This window comes from Monodon monoceros, unplaced genomic scaffold, assembly GCF_005190385.1.
Source record: "Monodon monoceros isolate NGI ecotype Baffin Bay Population unplaced genomic scaffold, NGI_Narwhal_1 Super_Scaffold_18, whole genome shotgun sequence".
NCBI lineage: Eukaryota > Metazoa > Chordata > Mammalia > Artiodactyla > Monodontidae > Monodon > Monodon monoceros.
This window is the reverse complement of record NW_021703774.1, coordinates 61,474,593-61,500,964: the sequence shown is the minus strand read 5'-3', so window position 1 is coordinate 61,500,964 and position 26,372 is coordinate 61,474,593. Positions and strand designations below refer to the sequence as shown.

General features: G+C 38.3%; 1 protein-coding gene across 2 annotated transcripts in view; it reads right to left on the bottom strand.

Moving 5' to 3' along the window:
* Positions 1 to 26,326, bottom strand: part of TMCO1 (transmembrane and coiled-coil domains 1) — a 50,298-nt gene extending 23,972 nt beyond the window's left edge. The window contains exons 1-5 of one of the 2 annotated variants that reach the window (XM_029228866.1): positions 26,043 to 26,326; positions 25,559 to 25,636; positions 16,264 to 16,323; positions 5,707 to 5,753; positions 4,280 to 4,347 (exon numbers count right to left, since the gene is read on the bottom strand). In XM_029228866.1, coding sequence (XP_029084699.1) covers positions 4,280 to 4,347; positions 5,707 to 5,753; positions 16,264 to 16,323; positions 25,559 to 25,636; positions 26,043 to 26,112 — 323 coding nt within the window. In that variant the 5' untranslated portion in view covers positions 26,113 to 26,326. The remainder of the gene's footprint in view (positions 1 to 4,279; positions 4,348 to 5,706; positions 5,754 to 16,263; positions 16,324 to 25,558; positions 25,637 to 26,042) is intronic. The other variant, XM_029228867.1, reaches the window with a different exon arrangement.
* Between the last annotated feature and the right edge of the window lie 46 nt (positions 26,327 to 26,372).

Genomic DNA, 26,372 nt, shown 5'->3' with positions numbered 1-26,372 from the left:
CAGATGTTTATGGAAGCATTATTCATAATTGCCAACTGATGAACCTGCAATGGCACCTCATTATCACCCAAAGTCCACAGTTTACATTAGGGTTCACTCTTGGGTTTTAATAAATGTTTAGCAACATGTATCACCATTAAGTATCACACAGAATAGTTTTACACTAAAAAATCCTCTGTGCTCTGCTTATTCATCCCTCCCTCACACCTAATCCCTGGCAACCACTGACCTTTTTACTGTCTACAGAGCTTTGCCCTTTCTAGAATGTCATATAGTTGTAATCATATAGTACGTAGCCTTTTCAGGTTGATTTCTTTCACTTAGTAATATGCATTTAAGGTTTCTCCATGTCTTTGCATGGCCAATAGCCCATTTCTTTTTAGCAATGAGTAACACTCCACTGTCTGGATGTTCCACAGTTTATCCGTTTACCAACTGAAGAACATCTTGGTTGCTTCCAAGTTTTGGAAATTATCAAGCTGCAATAAACATCTGTGTGCAGGCTTCTGTGGGGACGTAAGTTTTCAACTCATTTGGTTTCACTTTCACCTTTTATCCTACATTATACTGTTTGAATTTTTTAGAAGTACTTGTGTATTACTAGTATAAGAAAACCTTTTTCTTTTTAAACTTTGGTTCTAATGCGCACTCCTGGTTAAGATCTACTACATAGGGCTTCCCTGGTGGCGCAGTGGTTGAGAGTCCACCTGCCGATGCAGGGGACACGGGTTCGTGCCCCGGTCCGGGAAGATCCCACATGCCGCGGAGCGGCTGGGCCCGTGAGTCATGGCCGCTGAGCCTGCGCGTCCGGAGCCTGTGCTCCGCAACGGGAGAGGACACAACAGTGAGAGGCCCGCGTACAGCAAAAAAAAAAAAAAAGATCTACTACATAAGCTTTGGGAAGCTACCTGATATATCATAAACTAGTCATTTCAAGTCATCAGGGAAAATATATTATTTGTTCCCTACCTGGTATTAACAATAGCTAAGTACTTGGTAAAGTTGGAAACTAACCACCAAAAAAAATTACAGATGAAACAAAATTTAAATATAAAAAATAAAAAGTAGAAAAAAATTTATATAATCTGGTATGAGAAAGGAACTATTTATATAACAGAAAAGAGTAACAGATTTGACATAAAAATTAACATTGCCCATATATCTCAAAAAGAGAGCTTAATAGTCTCAATAAATAAAAAATTCTTATAAAAAGAAAATAAGGGAAAGAACATGAACTAGAAATTTAGAAATAGATAAACATAAGTATATGAAAAGATGTTACATCTCACAAGAAATGCAAATTTTAAAAGAAATATTATTTTTTAGCTATTAGATTTGCAAATATTAAACAGATACATAATTCCCAGTGATGACAAATATATGAAGAAAGAACCACTCACAAGTACTGAGGGCAATAATCGAAAAATATAAATTAATAAAAACCTTTCTAGGGGAATTCCCTGGCAGTCCAGTGGTTAAGACTCCGCACTTCCACCGCACGGGGTCGCGGGTTCGATCCCTGGTCGGGGAAACTAAGATCCCGCATGCTGTGCGGCAAGGCCAAAAAAAAAAATTTCACCTAAGCAATACTTCTAGGATATGCCTGAGGAAAAAATAAGCATACACTGGTGTACATACTACCTGTGAAAATTCTGTGTGAAGATTAATAGAAGATTATATAAGTTAGGGTACATCCATTCAATAGAATATTGACAGACATTAAAAATGATTATGCAAGATGGGACTTCCCTGGTGGCACAGTGGTTAAGACTCTGCCCTCCCAATGCAGGGGGTCCGGGTTTGATCCCTGGTCAGGGAACTAGATCCCATATGCATGCTGCAACTAAGAGTTCACATGCCACAACCAAGGAGCCCACGAGCCACAACTAAGGAGCCCACGAGCCACAACTAAGACCTGGTGCCACCAAATAAATAAATAAATAATTTAAAAAATCCTAGCCTGCATGCAGCAATGAAGACCCAACGCAGCCAAAAAAAATAAAAATAAAAATAAATTTTTTAAAAAAATTAAAAAAAAATCCTCTAAAAATGATTATGCAAGAGTTACACATACTGTATTTAAAAAACCATCACAGGTAACTACAGCAGGTTACAAAACAACCATTTTGGAGTATAAAAATTAATACATACAAATATCTAAATGTTTGTATACAGAGAGAAGTACAAATCTTGAAAGGACACGTACTCATTTGAGGAAGGCAGAGTGATCTTTACTTTATATTTTATACATTTATATATTATTGGAATTTTTCCAGTAAGAATTTATTACTTCAATGATTACAGAAAAAAATGTAATAAAAGGTTACACCTGAGGGGAAAAATATGGCATTGGGAGAAAAATATATTTGAATCAGATGCCCTTCCCATAGAGCAGCCGTTCATACCACGATATGTTCACAAATAACATTAAGAAAGGGAACCACATGAATATAAGGCAGCATTACCACTGGTAGAAATGGCCACCATTCTTTCTTCCTTTTCTTTTTTTTAAAATTCAGGTATACATAAGTTTTACAATATTAAATAAGTTCCCGGTGTACAACATAGTGGTTTGCGGTTTTTAAAGATTATACTCCATTTAGAGTTATTATAAAATATTGGCTATATTCCCCACAGTTCTTTCTTAATCAGCCTATTTCGTTAGAACCCACCTGTACATAAGACTAAGGAATAAAATCAAATGCTGAACTTCAAGCAAAGCAGTGATTCAAATTTATTGTAGGTATCACACAATAAAGCCAAGACCAGTAAGAATAGCTCTACATACACACACCACTAACCTATAAAAATATTATTTTAAAAATCAGAAGTATGAGAAAAATAAGATGTTAAGCATCAAATTTTTAAAATATAGATGAGTACTTAGCTAGCTCTATACTGTCCAGAATGTGACAAATTAAAGAATATTTGAGTATTTGAGTTGTATCAATGAAGTTTACTAGTTACCTACAAAATCTTTCAGTGTTTGGTTTGCCTGGTAATCCACGGTGATATATACCCAAGAAATGAGAGAAAGCATAGCAGTGAAAAAAGGATACTGAGTTTAGAGTTATAAGTTAGAAATTATGAGACTTCTAGAGACCTTGGGCAAGTTATTTAATCTTCCAAAGGTCCTTTTCAGAAATAAAGGTCTATGATTTTAGTAATCACTAGTTAAGTGGAAATTTTGTATTAAAATCATTTTGGACATTCCCTTTGGTGCCTCACCTAAGTAAAAATAACCACTCCCCTTTTCCCCCCCTACTATATTTCACACACATACACATCTATTGTAACATCCATCAATGTATTGATTTGTTTGTCCTTTCTTTCTATAAAATTTTGATATTACTGAGGGCAGGGAACACATCTTATTTGTTATATTCTGATACCTAGCACAATGCCTGGCACAAAGTAGGCTCTTGACAGGTGAGAAGAGAAGAACAGACTGGAGGTGGGGCGGGGTGTGGGTACAAGGAGAGAGAGACAGACAGGTAGAAATGAAGCAGGGGAGGAAGAGTAGGAGAAAGGGAAGGAAAAGAGTGAGTGCGGAAAATGCGTGGGATAGTTCAGGAGAGCTCTGAAAGGTAAGAAATGACAGCTTGTCATCTCTGGATATTTTCCCAGGTTCTGTCAAAAGCAGTCCCACAATTACTCAGGCCTGCTATATGCTAGTTTAGACAACAGTAACCTACCTTATTATTAAACAAGATTATAGCTGTTAAGACTCTATTTTAAGAGTCAAAACATCTCTGTATGACTACCTTCATTTTGAAGAAGTTTGTTAGTAAGGAACTTAAAAACCCAGGAAACATATTGAATTCTTTTTAGAGGACCCATAAAACCTTCGTCTTTGCCTTACATATATCTTCAATATTAAGAGGGTGAAAAAGTTATCATATAATTGTATTCCATCAAAATTAAATTTCCCTTGATTTTGATAACTGGATTGAGGTTAAGTAAGAGAATGTCCATGTTCTTAGGAAATACGCACTTTAGTAGTTATGGGTAAAGGGGCATGAAGCCTACAACAAACTCTTGAATGATTCAGAAAAATATACAGATAATGTATGAATGAGTACATATATGATATGGAGAAACAGAGAAAAAAGGAAAGCAAATGAGGCAAAATGTTAATAACTGTGAATGTGGTTAATCAATGTACTATTCTTGTAACTTCTGTAAATTTGAAATATCAAAATATTACCAAAAAAGCTAATTGTTCACATACACACACATAGAGCAATATTTAGATAAAACCATATAAAAGGCTACTCACATAGAATTAAACATTCCCATTAGGGCAGTAAAACAAAAGCCAATTGCAAACATGGATTTCATTCGAACCTGGAAGGAAACCAACGAATTGTTATTTTACACTAGAGAAAAACCAACACTACAGCACACCCCAAAAGTTTTGGTTTACGTCATTTTTAAAAGATGCTCCTTGGCAAAAAGCTGTTTATTGGCTAACCCACCCTCCACCTCCAAGGCCTCTTCTCCTTGCCCGCTTCTGATGAATATTATTGGGGTGGTCATATGACCCAACTCTGGCCAATGAGATGTAAGTACCAACCAGAACTTTTAAAAGGGACAAACTTGGCTAGCATCCCTTTAGGCCTTTTGCCCATACTTCTTGCCTGGAATGAAGAACATAATGCCTGACAGTAAAGCACCATCAAACAACCAAACGACCATAAGCTAAGGAAGGTTAATCTGAGTCCTTAGTGACATTACTGTGCTGCCACAGCAGCCCAGGACTACCAACCTCTGCACCTCTTGAGCAAGTGAAAAAAATTTAATATGTTTAAAGCCATTATTAAGCATTTTGTTTCTTGCAGCTAACTTCTTTCTTAATTACATGTGCCATAAAAGTATAAACAAATAAAAGATCATAAAGATATAAGATTAACAGTTTATCAGCATTTTTTATCTATTCTTTCTGCAGTTTCCAAATTTGGTCTCATGAACATGTAATAATTGCAACAACAGAAAAGCTATTTTCAAAAAAAATGCACTTCTAAATTACGATCTTTCTTAATAAGAATTTCAAGAAACAGAAGATAAAATAATACAGCAAAGGTCTCTTGGTAAGCAAAAGACAACTGTTGCACAGTTTAGATGTCCTGTGTTGAATATACAGAAATTAAGTAGAAAAATAAGTCAAGCCATATAATTAGCCTACCTACACCTCAGAAAGACATGCTTGAACTCTACTCTTTATAAAAAATGAGTAAATGGCTAATAAAATCACTTTTCCTTACACTTTATGATATGCCTGACCCTCAGATCAAAAGGCCTCTTAAAGAATAAAGGCCACAATAAAGGCCATCTATGATGCTCCAACTCCTATTTGGGATTACCAGGTCACCATAAAGCCAAAGATTCAGCAATAACATGAGGAAGAAAAAGAAAATAAGCTACTTCATTTGAAAACGTAAGGCGGAAGCTAATAAAAACTGTGTGAAAGGGACAAATTATGACTTCGAGAGAGCCTAAAAAAAAAGCTATTCATATTACTAACACGAAGCTTCAGTCCAGTAGCATACTTTCACTTCTATTTGGTCCAGAAAAAACCATGATATTATTTATAGCCTGCATTAACTATAAATTTCTGAAAAGGTAAGTGCTGTGTACTTGATGAAAATCAGGGTCTTTTGCTGAAAAACATGTGGTTTATCATGAAGTTATATTTAGGACTCTTACCATTGATAGATCCCTGTTATTATTCTTCAGTTTCTCTTCTTGCCGCTCTGCAAAGAATTAATGAACTGGTTAATATACAAAGCGCTGAGCGCAAAGCAGATGTTAAACTGTCACTGCCTGATGACTATAATAGCACTTCTGTCTCAGTATCACTTAATAAGATAAGCTGAATACATGGAATACTGTATACTTTGTACTAACAGAAAATTCAAATGCAGCAGGGCACCAAAATAGTTCAAATTAAATAAATAAAAATATTTAAAGTTTAATTTAAACTTTAAGTGTCTGGACTCTGTACATTAAGATATACTCTTACATTACATCAAAAGGAAGTATAACCATAATGACTGTACTTAGGTTTCAAGTATTAATTACCCATCTGTTATGATTTTTCCCCCCTCTTTCAGTTTCTCTAAGAGAGCATGGAGTCTAAAAATTAAGAGCCAATTAAAATGAATTTAAGATTCAGGTTCTTTCATATTACAGTCAAATCAATCTAAAAATAAGCATAGTTTCATAGTTAAGTCACTTGGAAAGCTAGGAAATTTGACATATATTTCAAGAAAACTGTTATATACACAGAACCTAAACTGCTAAAGAAGTCTCAGTTGTACATTAATGACCTTATTTACTGTATTCCATCAACGTAAGGGACTTTATTGTACTTATGAAGAAACTGAGGCCCAGCAAAGGAGAAGTGACTTCTCAGAGACCACACAGGTATTTTATGCCAAAGCCAGGACGAGAATCCAAGTTTCCCAACTCCCAACCCAATGATCTCTATATATACTATGCTACTGCTTTCTTTGATTATGCATTTTTATCACCAGGATCAATTCATTCAACAAATACTTATTGATTACCTACTAAATGCCGAGCACTTTTCTGAGCACTAGGGATAAATGAATGAACAAAACACACACAAATCCTCACCCTCACAGGAAGATTATGAAATTAAAATATAATACCCTCTAAAATAAAAAATACACAATTGGAATATATGAAACTGGTGTGAGGGCTGCAAGTTCAGGCAGTTAAAGGAAAGGAAGGAAGAACAGGCCTATAGGAACCGCAGACTGGAGCATAGTTTCCAAACAATGTACGGTGAGACGAATATATGCTTCCTTGTCCTAAATCGTTCCTATCCAGTTTGTTTTCCCTGGGAGGAAAGGATACAGGCAGGAGAAAGTGGGGATTATGAAGATATATGGAACAAAATGAACAAAATGGGGTGGAACTAAGTGTATCTCAGGGGCTAGAGCTTTTTACCTGAGCAGCCCTCTTAAAATGTAATAAGACTTTTTAAAATTGGGTGTTTGAAGATTGGGATGACTAGAAGGTAAACAGGCGTAAAACCAAGTAGAGGGGGAAAAGGACTACCACTGAAACATGAAAAGAAAGGTATAGAAAAGCATCTATACTAGAAACCTTGGCATATCCTTGACTCCCTACTCTATCTTCAATCAAACACCAAGTCCTATTAATTATACCTCATAAATACTTATGAAATCTACCTCTTCCCCTCCCCCTTACTATCACTTCCTTAGTTAGGATTTCTAACATCTCTTACCTATATTACTTTCAAGTCTCCTAACAGATCTGCCTCCAAACTTGTTCCCTTAAATCCATCTTCCACATAAATGCAGTCAGATCTACTTAAAAGGCAAAACTGAACAAAATCTTGATACTCCCCAGCTTAAAATCCTTCCATGGCTTTTCATCCCTACAAGATCATGTTTCTTTTTTTTTGGCCACGCCACGCAGCATGTGGGATCTTAGTTCCCCCATGAGGGATCGGACGCACCCCCTGCAGTGGAAGCGTGGAGTCTTAACTACTGAACTGCCAGGGAAGTCCCAAGATCATGTTTCACTATCACCTGCAAGTCCTGCATCTGGCCCCTGCTTACTTCTGCAGCCACATTCCCAACCACTCCCATAAATTTTTATGTTCTTACAATACCAAACAACTTTAAGTTCCTGTATATATGATGTATATACTTGATTCAGTGTGTTTGTTCATAAAGTCTCTTCTACCTTGGGTGACTAAGTGTCCCAGTTTTCCCTGGACTGTTCCAGTTTTAGCTCTGAAAATCTCACATCTCAATAAACTCCTCGGACTAGACAAATTGGGATGGTTGGCTACCCTACTTCCACCTAGACTGTTTTATCCTACCCCATCAAACCCTTTCCTAGCTAGCCTGTACTCAACTTTTAAGCCTCAGCTCTTGTGTAACCTCCTTCAACAATCTTGATTCCTTAAACAATACTATTCTAAAAAGCTTTCTACAATTATGAAAATATCCTACATCTGTGCTGTCAATACAGTAGTCACTAGCTACATGTAGCTACTGAGCAATGAAATGTGACCAGTATGATTGAGGAACTAAAATTTCAACTTCATTTATTAATAATTTTGATTAATTTAAAATCTGAACAGTCAAATGTAGCTACAGGCTGCTGTATTGGACAATGCAGTCTTAGACACCGGATTAGAAGTCCTTTCTTTATGCTTCCAGAATATTCCAAGCACATCTCTATCATTATACTCACCGAGTTTATACATTTTGTTATAATGATCTGTTTATGTACTTAACAATGCAACTAGATGGCAGGCTCCTGGAGGACGAGGACTTCTTCATCTTTGTATCCTCAGTAATTGGCAAGTGGTTAGTTGCTCAGTATTGTAGGATATGCTCTATATTGCTTAATGAATCAGCAATATAATAAAAGCTGATCTGAAGATACCCTACACCAAAAATCCCTTTTCTGGGACAGGAGTCTTTGATAAAGCTGGTAGGCTGAAGAGGCACTTAAAGCCTGAAAGGCTGAGAGGACACTAAAGTGACACAGTTTTTATGAAGTTCTATTACACTTTTTTCAATTATGTCCAAACAGAAGCTCTAACCATATGTAGTGTCAAGGTAGACTGTATGTATACATGGCTTAAGAAGAATACAGCAGTACAGGTTTATGATATCTCCCAACACTACTGTGCTTGGTTCCTGAAGATTTTTCAACTCAAATTGTTTTTAGGTGCCCACCATATACAAATAAAGGTTTTGTTGGTTTCAAATAATTCAGAAATAAGTTAACATTCGTCTGGTTTTGGAGGGGATAAAAGAAACAGAGTCAAGTTTCTTATGACCTTGATGTGCTTAGTTGGTAGGAAATGCTAAGATGCCTCAAGAGGCGTAAACACTACAAGCACTATAACATTTTAAGTCCTAGACAATGAAAGAGTTTTCAGAAATCCAGAAATGCCCATGTGGGAAACAGCAAACCTGATCTAATAGAAATGTTACCAATAGGGAAGCAATTTCAGGTTCCCCCCCCAGTTACGAACGATAAACTTGTAAATATCTCCATAAAGCCACAGTTAGGTTTATATACCTCCCCTCTCCCCAGTATCCCCAATGCCTAATCTAAAGTTTTTCCATTTTCAGTTTTCTCCATTTCCAGCTCATTAATTGTATCTCAGATCCTCCTAATCTCTCTCTCTCTCTCTCAATACCCACGTTCTCTTTTACCCTCTTTATTTTCTTTCCGGTCTTAGAAAATTATTAAACTCCTTCTCTATCTCCCATTATGACTACCAAACCCTGACTCTAATAAAACTGCTAGGCAAAGATTTATTCTATTCATTCTCATTATTTTAAAATGTAAGATTCAAGTTTTACAAGGATATTCTGTTAGACACAATGAGAAATGAAACATTTAAGTCCTTAAAAGTACTTAAAACATCCTTTTAGAGTTCCTATCTCTCATACTGTAATCAAATATACTTTTCTTTAAGCCTCAATGATTTAAGTGAATTTTAAATGTTATTTCCTAACCAATTTTACTTTTAATTACCAGCAATACAAAAGAGGAACAAAAACAAAACCAACTATTGTCCCTAAAAATAAAGTTTTTACATTACATTATGGGTTAAATAAGCTTATGAAGACAGGTTTGTCAATATAACCACCATGTAATACATGGTTTTATAAGAATAATCCAACTGTATTGAAAATAATAAACTGTATTGAAAAAAGTATCTTTTTTTAAATAACCTGCTTTTCCCTTATCAAGAAACTTTGTTTCCTCAAGTGAATAATTTCTGGGAAAGTCACATTAGTAAGTAAAAATAAGTGCAAACAATTTATTTTGAAATGATGCTTTATATTGTTTATTAGCAGCAATCAAATATTTGAGCATAATGCTTCATGTAATTATGAGAACAGTTTTGGCTGAGGTGATGCAATAAAAGCTAATTAACTCTTAACTTCTAGTACCCCAAATAGTTAAGAGTATACTGAAATAAGTAAAAGTGTTTGACTGGTTCTCTATTGCTCTGTGTGTAACTTAGCCCTTAACTGTTGTCAGTTAACTAGCATAACTTCTCTCAAAAAGTTGTTTCTTGGCCCCAATAAGGTAGGGAAGTCACTGTCTCAGTCTAATGTTATTTTCATCTTGGTGGTGTGTTACTTAAAAGAAGTATAGCTAGGGCTTCCCTGGTGGCGCAGTGGTTGAGAGTCCGCCTGCCAATGCAGGGGACACGGGTTCGTGCCCCGGTCTGGGAAGATCCCACATGCCGAGGAGTGGCTGGGCCCGTGAGCCATGGCCGCTGAGCCTGCGCTCCGCAACGGGAGAGGCCACGACAGTGAGAGGCCCGCGTACCGCAAAAAAAAAAAAAAAAAAGTATAGCTAGTGAACCTCCTCCTAAGATTCACTCACCCTTAGTTTTCTCCTTTGAGAAAACTCAACATCTAGAAGCCCAAGGCTTCCAAGATGGTTGTACTTCCCAGCCCACCTTTCAACTGCTATGTGGACATAAGAAGGGAGAAAACTATGTCTAAAACCTTCTACACCTCCCCTGAAGATCTAGAATTTAAAGGTTCCAAGCCGAGTGCTGGAAATAAATATTCTATGTCATTCAGTGTTCACTTGTCCTGTGTGAACTATTCTTTATGGCATTCAGAACCTCAGGATTTAATACAGAGGAGAATCATACCTCAATTCCTCCATTTGAAAGGAATTCTATACACCCTTTTACTACTGAACTTTTGGAATACACCCTCTATGAAATTTGAGGAAATTTCATGGAGAGAAAAAACCGGAAATATAAAGGAGATATATTTATATTCTAGGATGATTTATTATCCAAGATGACAGACAAAAGGAAACATTAAAATTCTAAAAGGGAATACTCCAATTAAAAAGAAGCTACATTTCTTGTAGCTATTGGAATCCACTAGTAGCAACGATGACATCCATTCTGACCAAAGAATGAACAAACCTCAAGCCAATCTATCACACATTTTTTTTGACAGCATTAGGCTTTGTACAATAAGTTAATATAATTTAACTAAGAAAGGAACACGTCACCATTTACCTTAGTCAGTAACCAGTGACGGGACTTCCCTGGTGGCGCAGTGGTTAAGAATCGGGCGCCACAACTACTGAGCCTGCGCTCTAAAGCCCGCAAGCCACAACTACTGAGCCGATGTGCCACAACTACTGAAGCCTGCGTGCCTAGAGCCCGTGCTCCACAACAGGAGAAGCCACCGCAATGAGAAGCCCACGCACTGCAACAAAGAGTAGACCCCGCTCACCACAACTAGAGAAAGCCCAGGCACAGCAACAAAGATCCAATGAGCCAAAAAAATTTTAAAAATAAAAAATAAATAACCAGTGACTTTTCTGTCAAAGAATATAAATCAATTAAAGTACTCACGGGGCAACTGGGTAGTCTGATCAAACCGACAGTTTGGGAGATGGGGAACATTTTCAAATAAGGAAGAGATGATCAAAATAGCAGATGCTTCTCTATAGATTAAAAGAGTTAGGTATGCCATGACATTTCTATATTCTGAGTTGTTTTGAATGGAAGACCAATTAATAACATGCCTTTAAAATTTCATGTAGATTGGGAGAAGCAAAATTTAAATGAAATGCCTGATACAGCCTTCTTTTATAGAAAATCTAAATAGCATAGATAAACACCTAGAATAAATATATTAATTCAGGGCCCCAAATAAATTTCAAAAATGTCCTCCCATATTTCCAAGTCACCAAGAAAGGAGATACACACCCCATTCAGCAAAGCTTCAGAATGCCTGCTCTCCCTTCTCTGGCCACCTTCTGGGGAATATCTCCCTCTCATCATAGTCTCTGTTGAGGTTCAACCTTATGAAGATTCCTAACATCCCCTGCCCTGCCACTACTGACCAAAAAGGAGGCCAATCCATAGGCTTACCCATGACCTACGGCATAAAAAGATGAGCTGAGCTAGCTGGATTCCTTCTTGCAGGAATTTAAACTAGAAAATATTGGGAAAGTAAATCATTTAACTGTGGGAGCAGAAACAGCAAAATAGTAATGTAGAACTGGCTCTTGAACTTTAGTTCGTCTAAAAATTATCTGGGCAGCTTGTTAAAAAAGCAGGCTCCTGTGTCCCATGTCGAGAAATGCTGATTCAGTAAAGCCTGGGAGTAAGACTCAGAACTCTTCATTTGTAACAAGTATCTCAAGCAATACTGATAGAGGTGGTCTAGAGAGCACATTATGAGTAATGCCGATATAGAAAGAACCAGAGGAGACAAGCCAAAGTTAGGCACAGGCAAAAATTAAATGCTACGGAAGCACTGCAGAGAAAGTGGGGAAGCTGAACAACAGAAGAGAGAGAAGTACTAAAAATTAATAGTGGAGCCCAATGTCTGGCTTTATCCCAGGGCTTGCTCTGCCTGCAGGAATTGCTTTAACACAGTTCCTGCCTTCCTGTAACCAATTAGTTCAGCTTTTCCTGAGTTCTGGATCACATATATCCTTAAATTCCTCATTACTTGAGGTAACTTGACTGCAGCCAAAAGATCTAAATAAAATTCATACATCAAAAGTAGTTTCTCTTTTATGAGAAGGAAACGTAAAATAACCAAGACATCTGCTCCTGACATTAAGAATGGGAAACATAAAATCTTCAGACACCTCAGTTTCAAATTAATGTCTCTATCCAAGACCATTATCTCTAAGAGCTTCACCTAGTGATATCAATGACATTTTGCTTCTCTAAAACACTGAATATTGCTGACCACACCCCTCTTACTAAAAACTCCCTTCTTTCAATGCAGCAATATCATTCTTTATAGTCTCCCCATTACTGTATATATATGTTTGCTTTTTTAAAAATAAATTTTTAAGGTAGCATTCCATGGTAAAATAATTTTGAGTATAGATAGTTTGTGCTGTCAATTTTAAGGGTAGTGGGTAATGTGCCTTCCATTTTTATATCTTGCCTATCCTTTATAGCAAAGCTACTCCAAAGAATTACGCATGTTCAATGTCTTTACTTCCTCACCATGCATTATCTCCCTAATCTATACAATCTGGCTTCTATCCCTTATCATGCCACGGAAATTATTCTTCCTAAATCACTAATTATCTCTGTTTTGCCTCTTAGATATTTAATACCCAGCCTCTAACCCTTCCTGTCCTCTGAAACTCTCTCCTCAACTTCCGTGACACAACTCCTTTCCAACTTCTCTGGCAATACCTTTTCAAGCTCCACTTCTTCTTCTACCCCTTAAATTTCTATGTCTCAAAACTCTCCATCCTTAGCTCTTTGCTTTTCTTACTTTATATGGTCTCCCTGTGTGATTTCATTTACCTTGTGGACTCAATTATAATTTATAATCATATGATTCTAAATTCTATTTGTAGCCTTTATCTCTCTGCCAGCTCCAAACCATACATCCAACAGTGTACCAAGTATTTCCGCCCTATTGTCACACAGACACTGCAAATCTAACATGTTCAAACCTGAAATCATCCTCTCCTCTTCCTCATCCCAATCTGCAATTTCTCTGATATTTCCTCTCCTAATCAGAAATCTGGGCTTTTCCCCAGACTCATTCATCTCTACATACCTTACATCTAAAAAGTCTGCAAGTCCTGGGACTTCCCTGGTGGCACAGTGGTTAAGAATCCGCCTGCCAATGCAGGGGACTTGGGTTCAGTCCCTGGTCCGGGATGATCCCACATGCTATGGAGCAACTAGGCCCATGTGCCACAACTACTGAGCCTGTGCTCTAGAGCCCACGAGCCACAACTACTGAGCCTGCGTGCCACAACTACTGAAGCCCGTACACCTAGAGCCTGTGCTCCGCAACGAAGAGAAGCCACCGCAATGAGAAGGCCACGCACCGCAATGAAGAGTAGCCCCTGCTCGCCGCAGCTAGAGAAAGCCTGTGTGCAGCAAAGAAGACCCAATGCAGCCAAATAAATAAATAAAATTAAGAAAAAAAAAAAGGCCTTCAAGTCCTGTTACATCTACTTCCTCTATATCCATTGAATCTGCACCATTCCCATTGTCAACGCCTAGGTTCAGGTTCTTGCCATTTGCATGCCTAGGATACTGAAAAAGCCTCATTAACTTCCTTGCCTCCAGAATGATCCCCTCTCTGATTTGTCCTCCAAACTACTGCCAGAGTTGTCTTCCTTAAAATCTGATTTCAAATCTGTTTAAATCCCTTAATGGTTACAGGAAGACTTCTGCATACATTAACCTCCTTACCTTAGTTTAGGCCCTACTTACTTCTCTAGCCTTGTCTGCTTGTACTTTACACATACCTTCTTTTTTAGTTGTTATACTAAACTATTTATAGTTCCAGGTATATACCTTGCTATTTGATCCCTCTATGCTTTTGTATATGCCTATCCTTCTACCGAGAATATACAAGGCTTAAAAATGCAGATTCTTGGGACTTCCCTGGTGGCGCAGTGGTTAAGAATCTGCCTGCCAATGCAGGGGACACGGGTTCGAGCCCTGGTCTGGGAAGATCCCAGATGCCGTGGAGCAACTAAGCCCATGTGCCACAACTACTGAGCCTGTGCTCTAGAGCCTGCAAGCCACTGAGCCCGCATGCCTAGAGCCGTGCTCCACACAACAAGAGAAGCCACCACAGTGAGAAGCCCACACACTGCAAAGAAGGGTAGCCCCCGCTTGCTGCAACTACAGAAAGCCCACGCGCAGCAACGAAGACCCACAGCAGCCAAACATAAATAAATAAATAAATTTATTTTAAAAAACTGCAGACTCTTAAAGTTATGAATGACTAGGTTCAAACCCCTTCTCTACCATGACTTAATCCATCATACCACTGAATGACCAAGAGCAAGTTACTTAAACCTCAATTTTCTCATCTCTAAAATTGAGGTAACACTGTTCACTACCACATACCATTGTTAAGAGAATTAAAAAAATGTCAAGTGCTTACTTCAGGGTGTTGCAGATGGTAAGAACTCAACTGACCAGTATTTTATTTATTTATATTTTTACTTAGTTAACGCACACTAAAGCTTCAAGATTCAGCTTAAGCATTATCTCTTAAAGAAAACCTGATCCTCTAGATTGGTTTGGATATCCTTTCTTCTTTACTTTTATGACACTCAGAATATCTCTCTAAAAATAAGTATTACACTGCATTGATCTGTTTTTCCTCTTTAGACCTCTTAAAACAGCATTCCCAACCTTTCTGGCACCACCAGGGACCGGTCTCGCGGAAGACAATCTTTCCACAGACGAGGAGGGCGGGTGTGTGTGTGTGGGGATGGTTCAGGTGGTAGTGCATATGATGAAGAGTTATGGGGAGCGGCAGATGAACCTTCGCTCCCTCACCCACCCACCACTCACCTCTTGCTGTGTGGCCCCATAATGGTCCGTGGTCCAGGCGTTGGGGACCCCTGTCTTAAAAGACAGAATTTTTTCCTACTTTGTTTCTCCAATGCCCACCAGAGTGACTGACACATACAGAGCAGATGTACAGTAGCATCTTGCCATGGAACTAAATGAATAAGCCATTTAGAACATATCTGATACCCCTACACTAAACTGAAAAGCTTTAACCAGAACAGAACAATTGTATAGTCTAGCCTGGTAGAGTAATCTCCCAGGATTTAACAGCAGTGACCTAGGCATAGAGACATAGTTTCTGAGCCAAATACACAATTTCACAACCATTTTGTTCTGATTGTAGAATCAGGAAGCATCATAAAGTATAAATACAAATCACAGGCAGTCACTTATAAATTGTCTTTTTGGAATTGAACTACATTCTGTATTAAATTCTAAATTACACTGGAAAACCAAAAACATATAATTATTGTGCAGACTAGGTAAAATTACTCAGCAGAAAATTTCCTACATCTTGGTAGATCTCCATCACCAGTCAATTCTCAGTAAGGAAGTTATGGCAACAATAAATACAAGTAACTCAGACTTAACTGGAAATAATCATCTCAGATAAGAAAAACAATACCCTTTTACAAACTATGCCAAGAACCTTCAGCCAAGTTCAAAAGCCATGACTGTCAACACCATTTCACTAAACTGAAATTTCAAACCTAAGAGCAAAAACAAGAGAGAGAATCAAGTAAGATAACATATGCAAGTGCTTTGTAGACCATAAAACTATACAAACATAAGTTACCACTACTAAATACTTTATTACATTTTCATTATCTAAGAATTTATTTCTTCCAAGAAACTTCAATATTTTGTATACCAATAACTCATCTTACCTATTTTCTTTTTTTGTTGTCGACCAGCTGACTCCGTTATTGTTTCCTTCTTCTTTTCCACTGTAAACAACATAGTAACATAGTAAAAATTAATTATGCATTACACAAAAGAAACAAAGGATGTTTTATCACAGCTGAACCAATGAAAGAAGCTTACAAGAAAGTTACATGCTGCCTTTGATTATGGTCATGGTTAACTGGTATGCTCCCACACCTGCTGACAGTAAAAGGTAGACACAATATTCTAAAAATAAAACAGCAATATTGTAAGCATCATTAATTAAATACCCATAAAGGACTTTATAAACACAAAGTCATAATCAAAACTGAGATGATTTTCAGACCATTAGCTGTGGGTGATTGCCTTAGGTAGAGTCTAAGCACAATTTAAAAATTCTGCTCTCAGGTGATTAATTGTAGTACCATTCTCATATTCACCACAGAAGGTGGGCATTCATTCATTCAGTTATTGGCTGCCTAAGTTAACAGGCACCATTCTAGGTAAATAAAAAGATAAACATGATCCTTGCCCTCTAAAAAGCAATTTAGTGAGGGCACATAATCAAGTAACAATTATAGTACAGAAAAATGGCAACACATACACAGGGTAGGAAGATCAGGAGAGCCAAAAAAGCTGCGACTAATTTTTTTTGAGGCTTTTCAATTAATATGACGATAGAGTAACAGTAAGCTTTTGAAGAAGAATAGTGTTAACGTATTTATATTTAATATTTACTATCTTTAATCACCTATGAATGGACTAGCAATAGATACACCAAAAATTACCTTTTCTCTATTTACATTATCTGTTTCTTATATTATCTTAGTATACTTCCTTTACTAGCAAATAGTACAGTACATGCATTATTTCTGAAAGCTGCATTAAAGAGAATTAGCAGGTAGGAATCTTTCCCTTAGTATATTAAGTATGCTGAATTCTAAAAGCAAAATTGGTGTTACTCCTTTATCAAAGAGATATAAAATTCAATTTAACTCCACTATTACAAATAAAATGGTAAAGTTCTGACTAAAATAAAATGGTAAAGTTCTGACTATAATAAAATGTGTGTGTGAGAACTGGGTGTCTAAGTGACAGGTACTGTTCTAGGTAGATAAAAAGATAAAACATGACATATATAGGGGGAAAAAAGAGGTTTTTTTTGTTTGTTTGTTTGGCCGCACCAGGCGGCATGTAGGATCATAGTTCCCTGACCAGGGATCTAACCCATGTGCCCTGCAGTGGAAGTTTGGAGTCTTAACCACTGGACCACCAGGGAAGTCCCAAGACAGAGATTTAGAATGAACTACTAGTATGAGATCATAAAAGGAAATTAAGTCAAATTCTACAAAATGTTACAGAAATAACATTTTAAAAGACAAAATGGACAGAAACATTGATGCTTTATTCTTTATCATTATTATTAACCAAAGAAACAAAAAATATTTCTTTCCCACCTCAGAAGGACTATAACACAGCTACTTGGCATTTAACCATGACTGCATAAAAAACAAGGGGAAAAAAAAGTCAGAAGGCTAGAGAATAGAAACATAAGATAATACAATGAACATTAACCAGATCTTCTAGCACACTGGATTAAGACTAGATAAATCTTTTCTAGGGATAATATAAATTAACCTAATGGTTTTTTAACCTCATGAATTTGCGAAGAAACTCTTTTTGCTGATATTTATTCACCAGAACCTCACCCTATAACAACAAATGGAGATACTGGACTTCCCTGGTGGCGCAGTGGTTAAGAATCTGCCTGCCAATGCAGGGGACACGGGTTCGAGCCCTGGTCCGGGAAGATCCCACATGCCACAGGGCAACTAAGTCCGTGCGCCACAACTACCGAGACTGCGCTCTAGAGCCCGCAAGCCACAACTACTAAGCCCGCGTGCCACAACTACTGAAGCCCGCACGCCTAGAGCCCGTGCTCTGCAACAAGAGAAGCCACTGCAATGAGAAGCACGCGCATCGCAACTAAGAGTAGCCCCTGCTCGCAGCAACTAGAGAAAGCCCGCACACAGCAATGAAGACCCAAGGCAGCCAAAAATAAATAAATTAATTAATTTTAAAAAATAAAGGGAGATCCTCCTCTAAAAAAGAAAAAGAAAGAAAAGAAATGGAGATATCAGAGTTGACAAAAATAAAAGACGTCTACTATGAAACACATTTTTTGCCCATGACGTGGTATTGCTGCATTCTGAATTAGAGTTGTCAAACAGTTTATAAATTACTCTAAAAGCTTTATCCTGTTGCACTGTAAACTAAAGAAATACTTCATACTTTACAATAATTCGTACTTAATAAATGTTCTCAAATAATTTTGTTACAAGAATCCAATTACATATAGTACTTTAATCTTTCTCATTTACTGAAGTGTTCTTTCATTGGTCTACATTATTAAAGTGACACAACGAAAAAAGACTTACTGACGTTTAGAGCACACTCGTAAGTCTAGTGACCACCTAAATCAAACAGCTTGGTACCTTTATGAAAGCATCTTTTGTCAAAGGCCCCACCACAATAGGACAGCTTTGTAGGTAACACCAGTATTCTCCAAATAATGCCTCGGATCAGATCTGCTCAAGATACGAAATCTACACCTAAGTCTGATTCAAATATATTTATATTTCTTTGTATTCCTCAAAAACCCTACAAATTTTTTTTGAGGTTTTAATTATTTTTTTCATTTCATTTTATTCTTTTACATTTTGAGCCTGTGCTTCCCATCGCTTTATTACAGAACAAAGAGTAGATGAAACAGCAAGGCTTCCTTTCAGTTTGGTTTATTACTATTGATTGGTTTGTTCACTGAAATGTGTGAAAATACACTTTAGTCACCTTAAATTCATTATTAGCTATCAAAGTCCAAAATGTACTGATTGATTCAAAATTGTTTCAATAGACAGAAAATTTCTACTTTTTCAACTGTGGCTGCCTACTTATTTATACTCATAAAGAATTTTTGTTTGCCTGAAGTTGTGAATAGATTAGATTTTTACATAAGTTTAAAATATCAGGTAGTAACTATTTTAATAGTCTACAAGTTGGTGATCATCCAATGAGAGTTGTCACTGGAAAACATTTTAAAGAACAGATACATGTGTATGTATAACTGAAACACTTTGCTGTACACCTGAAAGTAACATAATGCTGTTAATCAACTATACTCCAATACAAAATAGTTAAAAAAAATAAATAACCAAAGTAAAACACTCATTTATTTTAAAGAGTCAGTTTTAAAGATAAGCAATGGTCTTATGCTTGCCCCCACTCCCTATTTCCTTCATTTCAAAGAGCAACCACTTTTACCTCTTTTAGCTGATTATTTTGATATTTACCCCTATATCCTTTTTTCTTTTTTGGTAGCACCGGTGGCTTGTGGGATCTCAGTTCCCCGACCAGGGACTGAACCCAGGCCATGGCAGTGAAAGCACCGAATCCTAACCACTAGACCACCAAGGAACTCCCATAAAGTTTTTTTTTTCTTTTAACCCCTATATCTTGAAATAAGCTAGTTACATCATAAAATCCATTGTTATAGTTGTAATTTTGGTTAAATGTGAGTTCAACATTTACAAAATTATGATCATGAAAATACTGTTCACAGGTAATTTATGTAGCAAACTATTTAACTTCCTGCAAGTTTTTCCTAGATTTATGGCATTTTAAAATTTGTTTGGTTGTCTCCGTACTTATCACTAATTCAGCCCCAAATTCTTAGTTAGCTGTCTAAATCTTTCCTGTACAAAGTGAGATCATTAGGCATTATAAATTTTCCTGAAGAAGTTTCTCCTAGCACCCTCTTACAAGCTCAGCCTGGTGCACAGCTGACATTCCTAAGAATGTCAGATCTAAATCTGCCTTCATCATCATCCAGGCAATTCCCTTCACCTGAGTCCTGTGTTGGCGCTCTTTTTTCCTAGAGTTCATATCTTCCTTTTTTTTTTGGTTTACTCATTTCTCTTGGTGTAGTGTATTTTCCAATAGTTGGCTGAGATAAAATTTTTTAAGGCCTTGCATATCGGATAATTTCCTCAAAGGATCCTTTATGTCTGATATGTTTTTATTTCTGTCATTTCCATGTGACACTTTTTTATAGTTTCCATCTCCTGAAAATCCCCATCTGTTCATGCATATTGTCTACATTTTCCACTAGATCCTTTAACATGTTAATCATAGTTATGTACAAGTTCTATGCCTGGGCCATCTCTCTCTTTTTTTCTTTGGTCACACTGCACAGCTTGTGGGATCTTAGCTCCCCAACCAGGGATTGAACCCGTGCCCCCTGCAGTGGAAGCGTGGAGTCCTAACCACTGGACCACCAGGGAATTCCCATGGGCCATCTATAAATTTGGTCCCTACAAACTTTTCTTGCCTGGATCCATACGAAATTTTGAACACAGAATGTCAGAAGGGATTATGTTTGCAATTAAGACGTTTGTTCAAAGAGGGAATTTACCTTATTTCTTCCTATTAAATATCCCATGCTAAATAATAGTTATCCATTTGATTACAAATATCTAGAAGATAGTATCTATGCCCGTTCATTGCGTACTGCACTCATCATGGTGACCTCTATAGCGAGCAAGCAATCATATGTGCCAACTGATCATATAAATGAAAATAATACATGCTTACTGAGTTGTGTTTTTTTTTTTAATTGAAGTATAGTTGATTTACAATGTTGTGTGAATTTCTGGTGTACAGCAAAGTGATTCAGTTATACATATATACATAAGTTCGTTTGCAGATTCTTCTCCATTATAGTTTACTACAAGCTATTGAATATAGTTCCCTGTGCTATATAGTAGTACCTCGCTGTTTATGTATTTTATGTATAGTAGTTTGTATTTTCTAATCCCAAACTCCTAATTTATCCCTCCCCCGACCCTTCCCTTTTGATAATCATTAAATCTGTTTTCTATGTCTGTGCCTGTTCACTGAGTTTTGATAGATTACCTGAAATAGAGGACTTAAGACCATAAGAAATGCCATGAGACATTCCAATCATCACCAACCTACCTCATACTTATCTTCAAAGCAAGCACATTAGTCAATTATATTAAAAAATACAACCAGGGAAGCTTTGCCTGGCAACTATTACTTTGAATTTAGGTGTCAGGTGAAGGAGACTTAACTTCTATAATACAGATAACTAGAAACAAGGCAATTAGTTGTGGATACTAAGGAAGCCCAAAATCTACAGAGCAAATTCATATAAGTATTTAAGGTATGAGAATATTAATCCAAACAAATTCGAAACTAAAGGAGTTTTGTATTTCATAAGACTACTCCATGATACGTGTGATATGAAGAAATTTGTCTTTGGATGCCACTGCATGCTGGCTAACTAGTTTATGATCATAGCAGAACAATTCCTCACAAAGAATACATGTGATGTTATGTTATAGAGATCATTTATTCCTTAAGCTATTCAACATGCTTTTATCAAGTAGTGAATCTGTGCCAGGACCTGTGTTAAGTGCTAGAGACACAAGGGCCTTTGCCCTCATAGAAATTACAGTTCAGTTGGGGAGAGGACATTATTTGAATAATAATAATCATACACAGAAAAAATTGTAATTATGATAAGTTCTCTAAGGAGAAGTATCTGGATAAATTAAGGTCCATGATCCGAAGATTTGATCCTGCTGGGGAGACTAAATAAGGCTTTGAGATCTGAAGAATGACTAGGAGTTTATTAGACAAATGAGAAGGGAAAATTATTCCAGACAGTGGAAAAAGTAGATACAAAAGCCCAGCTCCATAGTAGGAAAAAGCAAGATTAGTTCAGAGGATGGCTAGAGAATAGAAAGGAGGGAAAAACATGATGCAGATGTGGTCGGAGAGGGAGAGAGGGAGGTACCGACCACGCTAGGCCTTGTAGGACACACCTTTGTCCTCAAAGCAATGGGAAGAAATTGAGTGTTTTAAGAAGGGCAAATAACACAATCAGATTTGTGTTTTGAAAAACTACTCCAGGTGTTACTGAACAGAATAAATTTGAGTGGCTGCAGGTGGAGCAATGAGGAGTCTATCACAGTAAATCAAATGAAATGTGATAGAAGTTTAGGCTAAGTGATGGTGGTGGAAATGAAGAGATGTGGAAAGACTGAAAACTCTTCAGGAGAACAACAGGATCAGGGGTTGAGAGTGGACTGCACATACAGGGTGATAGAAGGAAGTATCTGAATCAACAAATATTTATTAGACATTTCCCATGTGCCAGCCACTTTTCTAGGTGCATGGGATACATCAGTAAACAACAATGATAAAAAAAAAAAAAGAACCCTGCCCTAGTGAAGCGTTCATTGTAGCAGATGAATGAAAACAAAACAAAACAGCAGGATAAGGAAGATGAGGAGTGGCAGTGGTACAGGAAGTAGGCTGACTGCAGTTTTAAATAGGGTGGTCAAGTTAAGACTCACTGAGGTGAGCTGTGAACAAAGATTTGAAGAAGATACAAGGGTTAGGTAAACAGATATCACAGAGAAGAACATTCTAGGTAGAGGGAACAGCCATTAAATAGGTCCCAGCACAAGAGTGAGGCTGATGTGTAATAAGGAACAGCAAACAGGTCAGTGAGGGTGGAGCAGAGTGAATGAGAGGGAAAGAAGATCAGAGCCGTAACAGGGGACCTCTGTAGGCCACTGTAAAAGCTTTGGCTTTTCCTCCGAATCAAAATGGGACACCATCACAGAGTTATGAGCAGAGAAGGGACATGATCTGATATACTTTTTTTTTTTTTTTTTTTGCGGTATACAGGCCTCTCACTGTTGTGGCCTCTCCCGTTGCGGAGCACAGGCTCTGGACGCGCAGGCTCAGTGGCCATGGCTCACGGGCCCAGCCGCTCCGCGGCACGTGGGATCTTCCCAGACCGGGGCACGAACCCGTGTCCCCTGCATCGTCAGGCGGACTCTCAACCACTGCGCCACCAGGGAAGCCCCTGATATACTTTTAAAAAGATTATTCTGGCTGCTATCTTGGGAACAGATTACAGAGAAACAAGACCACTTGCTGGAGGCTATCACAATAATTCATGCAAAGGATGATGGTAGTTTGGACTATGGTAGTTAGCAGTGGAGGTGATGTAAAGTGGGCAGATTCTAGATATATCTGAAGGCAGCCCAACAGTACTGGATGTGGGCTGTGAGAGAAGAGTCAAAGATAACTACACAAGGATTATGTCCTTATATCCTACACAAGGACAGGATTACCACTGACCAAGACACTGTGACGGCTACTAATGTAGCAGGCTTGGAAGTGAGGAACAGTGTTCAATTTGGACAGGTTGGGTTTGAGATATACATTAGACATTCCAGTGGAATTAACAAGTTGATAGTTGGATATTTGAATCTTGCATTAGTAGAGAGGGCTAAGGATATAAATTTGGGGGTCACTGGCAAATAGAGCACATAAATGAGTTCATTAAGGGAGTATAGAGGAAAAAAAATAAATTTTGAGTCACTCCCAACAACAGGAGGTCAAGAAGAGGAACCAAAAAGGAAACTGCAAAAGAACGACCAATTGACAAGGTAAGTGCAAACCCAAGAGAGTGTGGTGTCCTGAAAGCCAAATGAAGAAAGTATAGTAAGGTTTCTGGCTTGCACCATTGGAAGCAAGGAAGTACCATTCACCGAATAGGGAAATACTGGAAAAGGATCACATGTGTGAAGGTAAAGATAATGAGTTTGGTTTTAAATATGTTGAGGTTCACTAACAACATTGAATAAATGAAGGAACAGTAAACCGTAACTTAAAAGGCCTGAATTGGTTTCTGATTCTTTGTTTGCTCTGAGACATTAATACATCATTTAACCTTTCTGAGTCTCAATCTCCTTTTCTAGAAAAGGAGAATAATTTTACACAACTGACCACAAATTGTTACTATGTGGATATTAGAAATGGGATGTTGTAAAAAAGAAAACTTCAAACTCTTATGAAGACATACAGAAAAGTCATAGAATACAGAAAGTCACAAGAATTTTAAGATGTAAAAGTCAGAGTTAATCTTTATAAGGCAGAAAAGGAGACTGAAAACCAAATCAAGCTTGTAAGGAACCATTCACATTATACCTATAGCAGCCCCCTCAGCTGTATCCTGTGGAATTCCTGTTTTATTTCAAAAACAACAAACTCAACTTGTTCTTAAACTTTTCCTCAAATACTCCTTCAACCATCAGACCCAAATGAAAGTTGGCTTATCCCTGAAGACACCACTTACCTTGATACCAATCATTATGACCTGTTGTTCTCCAAACACACCTTACTAGTTAAAATTTCCCTTTTTGCACGTATGCTATTTCCTTTGTCTGGAACTCCTTCCTCATCTCATCCTCTGTCCAAATTCTAACTACGCATGAAGGACTGCAAGGCTATCTGCATCGCAAAGGCTTCCATGGCCCCTCACAACTGAATGGGGTCTCTTCTTTAGAACCACCACAGCACATAATAAGTACCTCTCTTGTCAGTCACTCCACTGAGGTTTGTATTACGTATTCTGCATAAAAGTCTTATATTTCGGGACTTCCCTGGTGGCGCAGTGGTTAAGACTCCACCTGCCAATGCAGGGGACACAGGTTCAAGCCCTGGTCCGGGCAGATCCCACATGCCGCAGAGCAACTAAGCCCGTGTGCCACAACTACTGAGCCTGCGCTCTAGAGCCTGCAAGCCACAACTACTGAGCCTGCGTGCCACAGCTACTGAAGCCTGTGTGCCTAGAGCCCGTGCTCCACAACGAGAAGCCACCACAGTGAGAAGCCTACACACCGCAATGAAGAATAGTCCCCGCTCGCCGGAACTAGAGAAAGCCTGCACGCAGCAACGAAGACCCAATGCAGCCAAAAATAAAATAAATAAATTTATTAAAAAAAGTTTTCTTTAAAAAAAAGAAAATCTTATATTTCTAAACAGACTTCAATTCTAGTCAGATTCACCTTTGTATTCCTATGAAGTTTTTACATCAGCTGATGCTCCTAAAATATGTACTGTGAACATGCACTCAGTGAGCCTGATGTATTGAAACTGTTTTTAAAGGATGTTGCCATACTCACTTTTTTTTTTTTTTTTGCGGTACGCAGGTCTCTCACTGTCGTGGCCTCTCCCGTTGCGGAGCGCAGGCTCCGGAAGCGCAGGCTCCGGAAGCGCAGGCCTAGCGGCCATGGCTCACGGGCCCAGCCGCTCCGCGGCATGTGGGATCTTCCCAGACCGGGGCACGAACCCGTGTCCCCTGCATCGGCAGGCGGACTCCCAACCACTGCGCCACCAGGGAAGCCCCATACTCACATTTTTTACTCTGTTTTTCCACTTCTGCCTTCAGTCTCTTGTACTTGTCTGTCCTGTAAACCAGGACCCAGGTTATACCTGAAACATTAAAAGCAGCATGCTAATAGAGAAATGTTTGCAACGGTCAACGGCCTTTATTAGTGGTTACCGTTGGATAAGAATGGATTTCAATTTTTTGCTTTGTATTCACCAATAGTTAACTTTTTTCAAACGTTAAGACAACTGAATCTTCAACCAAAACTGTGACACGATACGAAGGTGTCTTCACAAACACGCAAGTGAAACCTCCCCTAGACCGAAGAAACCTCGGCAATCGATTCCACACTACCCCTCCCGCTCCTGGAGGTAAGATTCCCTGGAATGGAGATGAACCCCACTCCCACCCCCGCCAAGGCTCGCGACCTCTCCCTAGGCTCGAGGGACCCAGGGCCTAGGATCCTTCCCTCGGGGACTGATCAAACGTCAGAGAAGCAGCCGCTCTCACCCTCGGCGAGCAGAGCCGTACACACGGAGATAAACACGATGAGCAGCGTGTCTGCGAACATGGTGCTCATCTTGCGCTTCAGTCTCTGCACTCCCACCCGCCAGGGGGGAAGCGCTCGAAAGCCAGGGAAAGTGAAACGAAAACGATTTTTTTTTTTTCCTAGATTTCAGGACAGCCGAGTAACACACCGACAGTCTCAGCCTGGAAGCCTCACTTCCGCTTCCTGGGCGCAGTGCCGGAAGTGCTCCTCCTGGCGTGTCGCGCTACCGCGAGAATCCCGCGGAAACCGAGCTGCATGTCTTTGGGGCTTATGGGCTGGTGCTCAGGCCG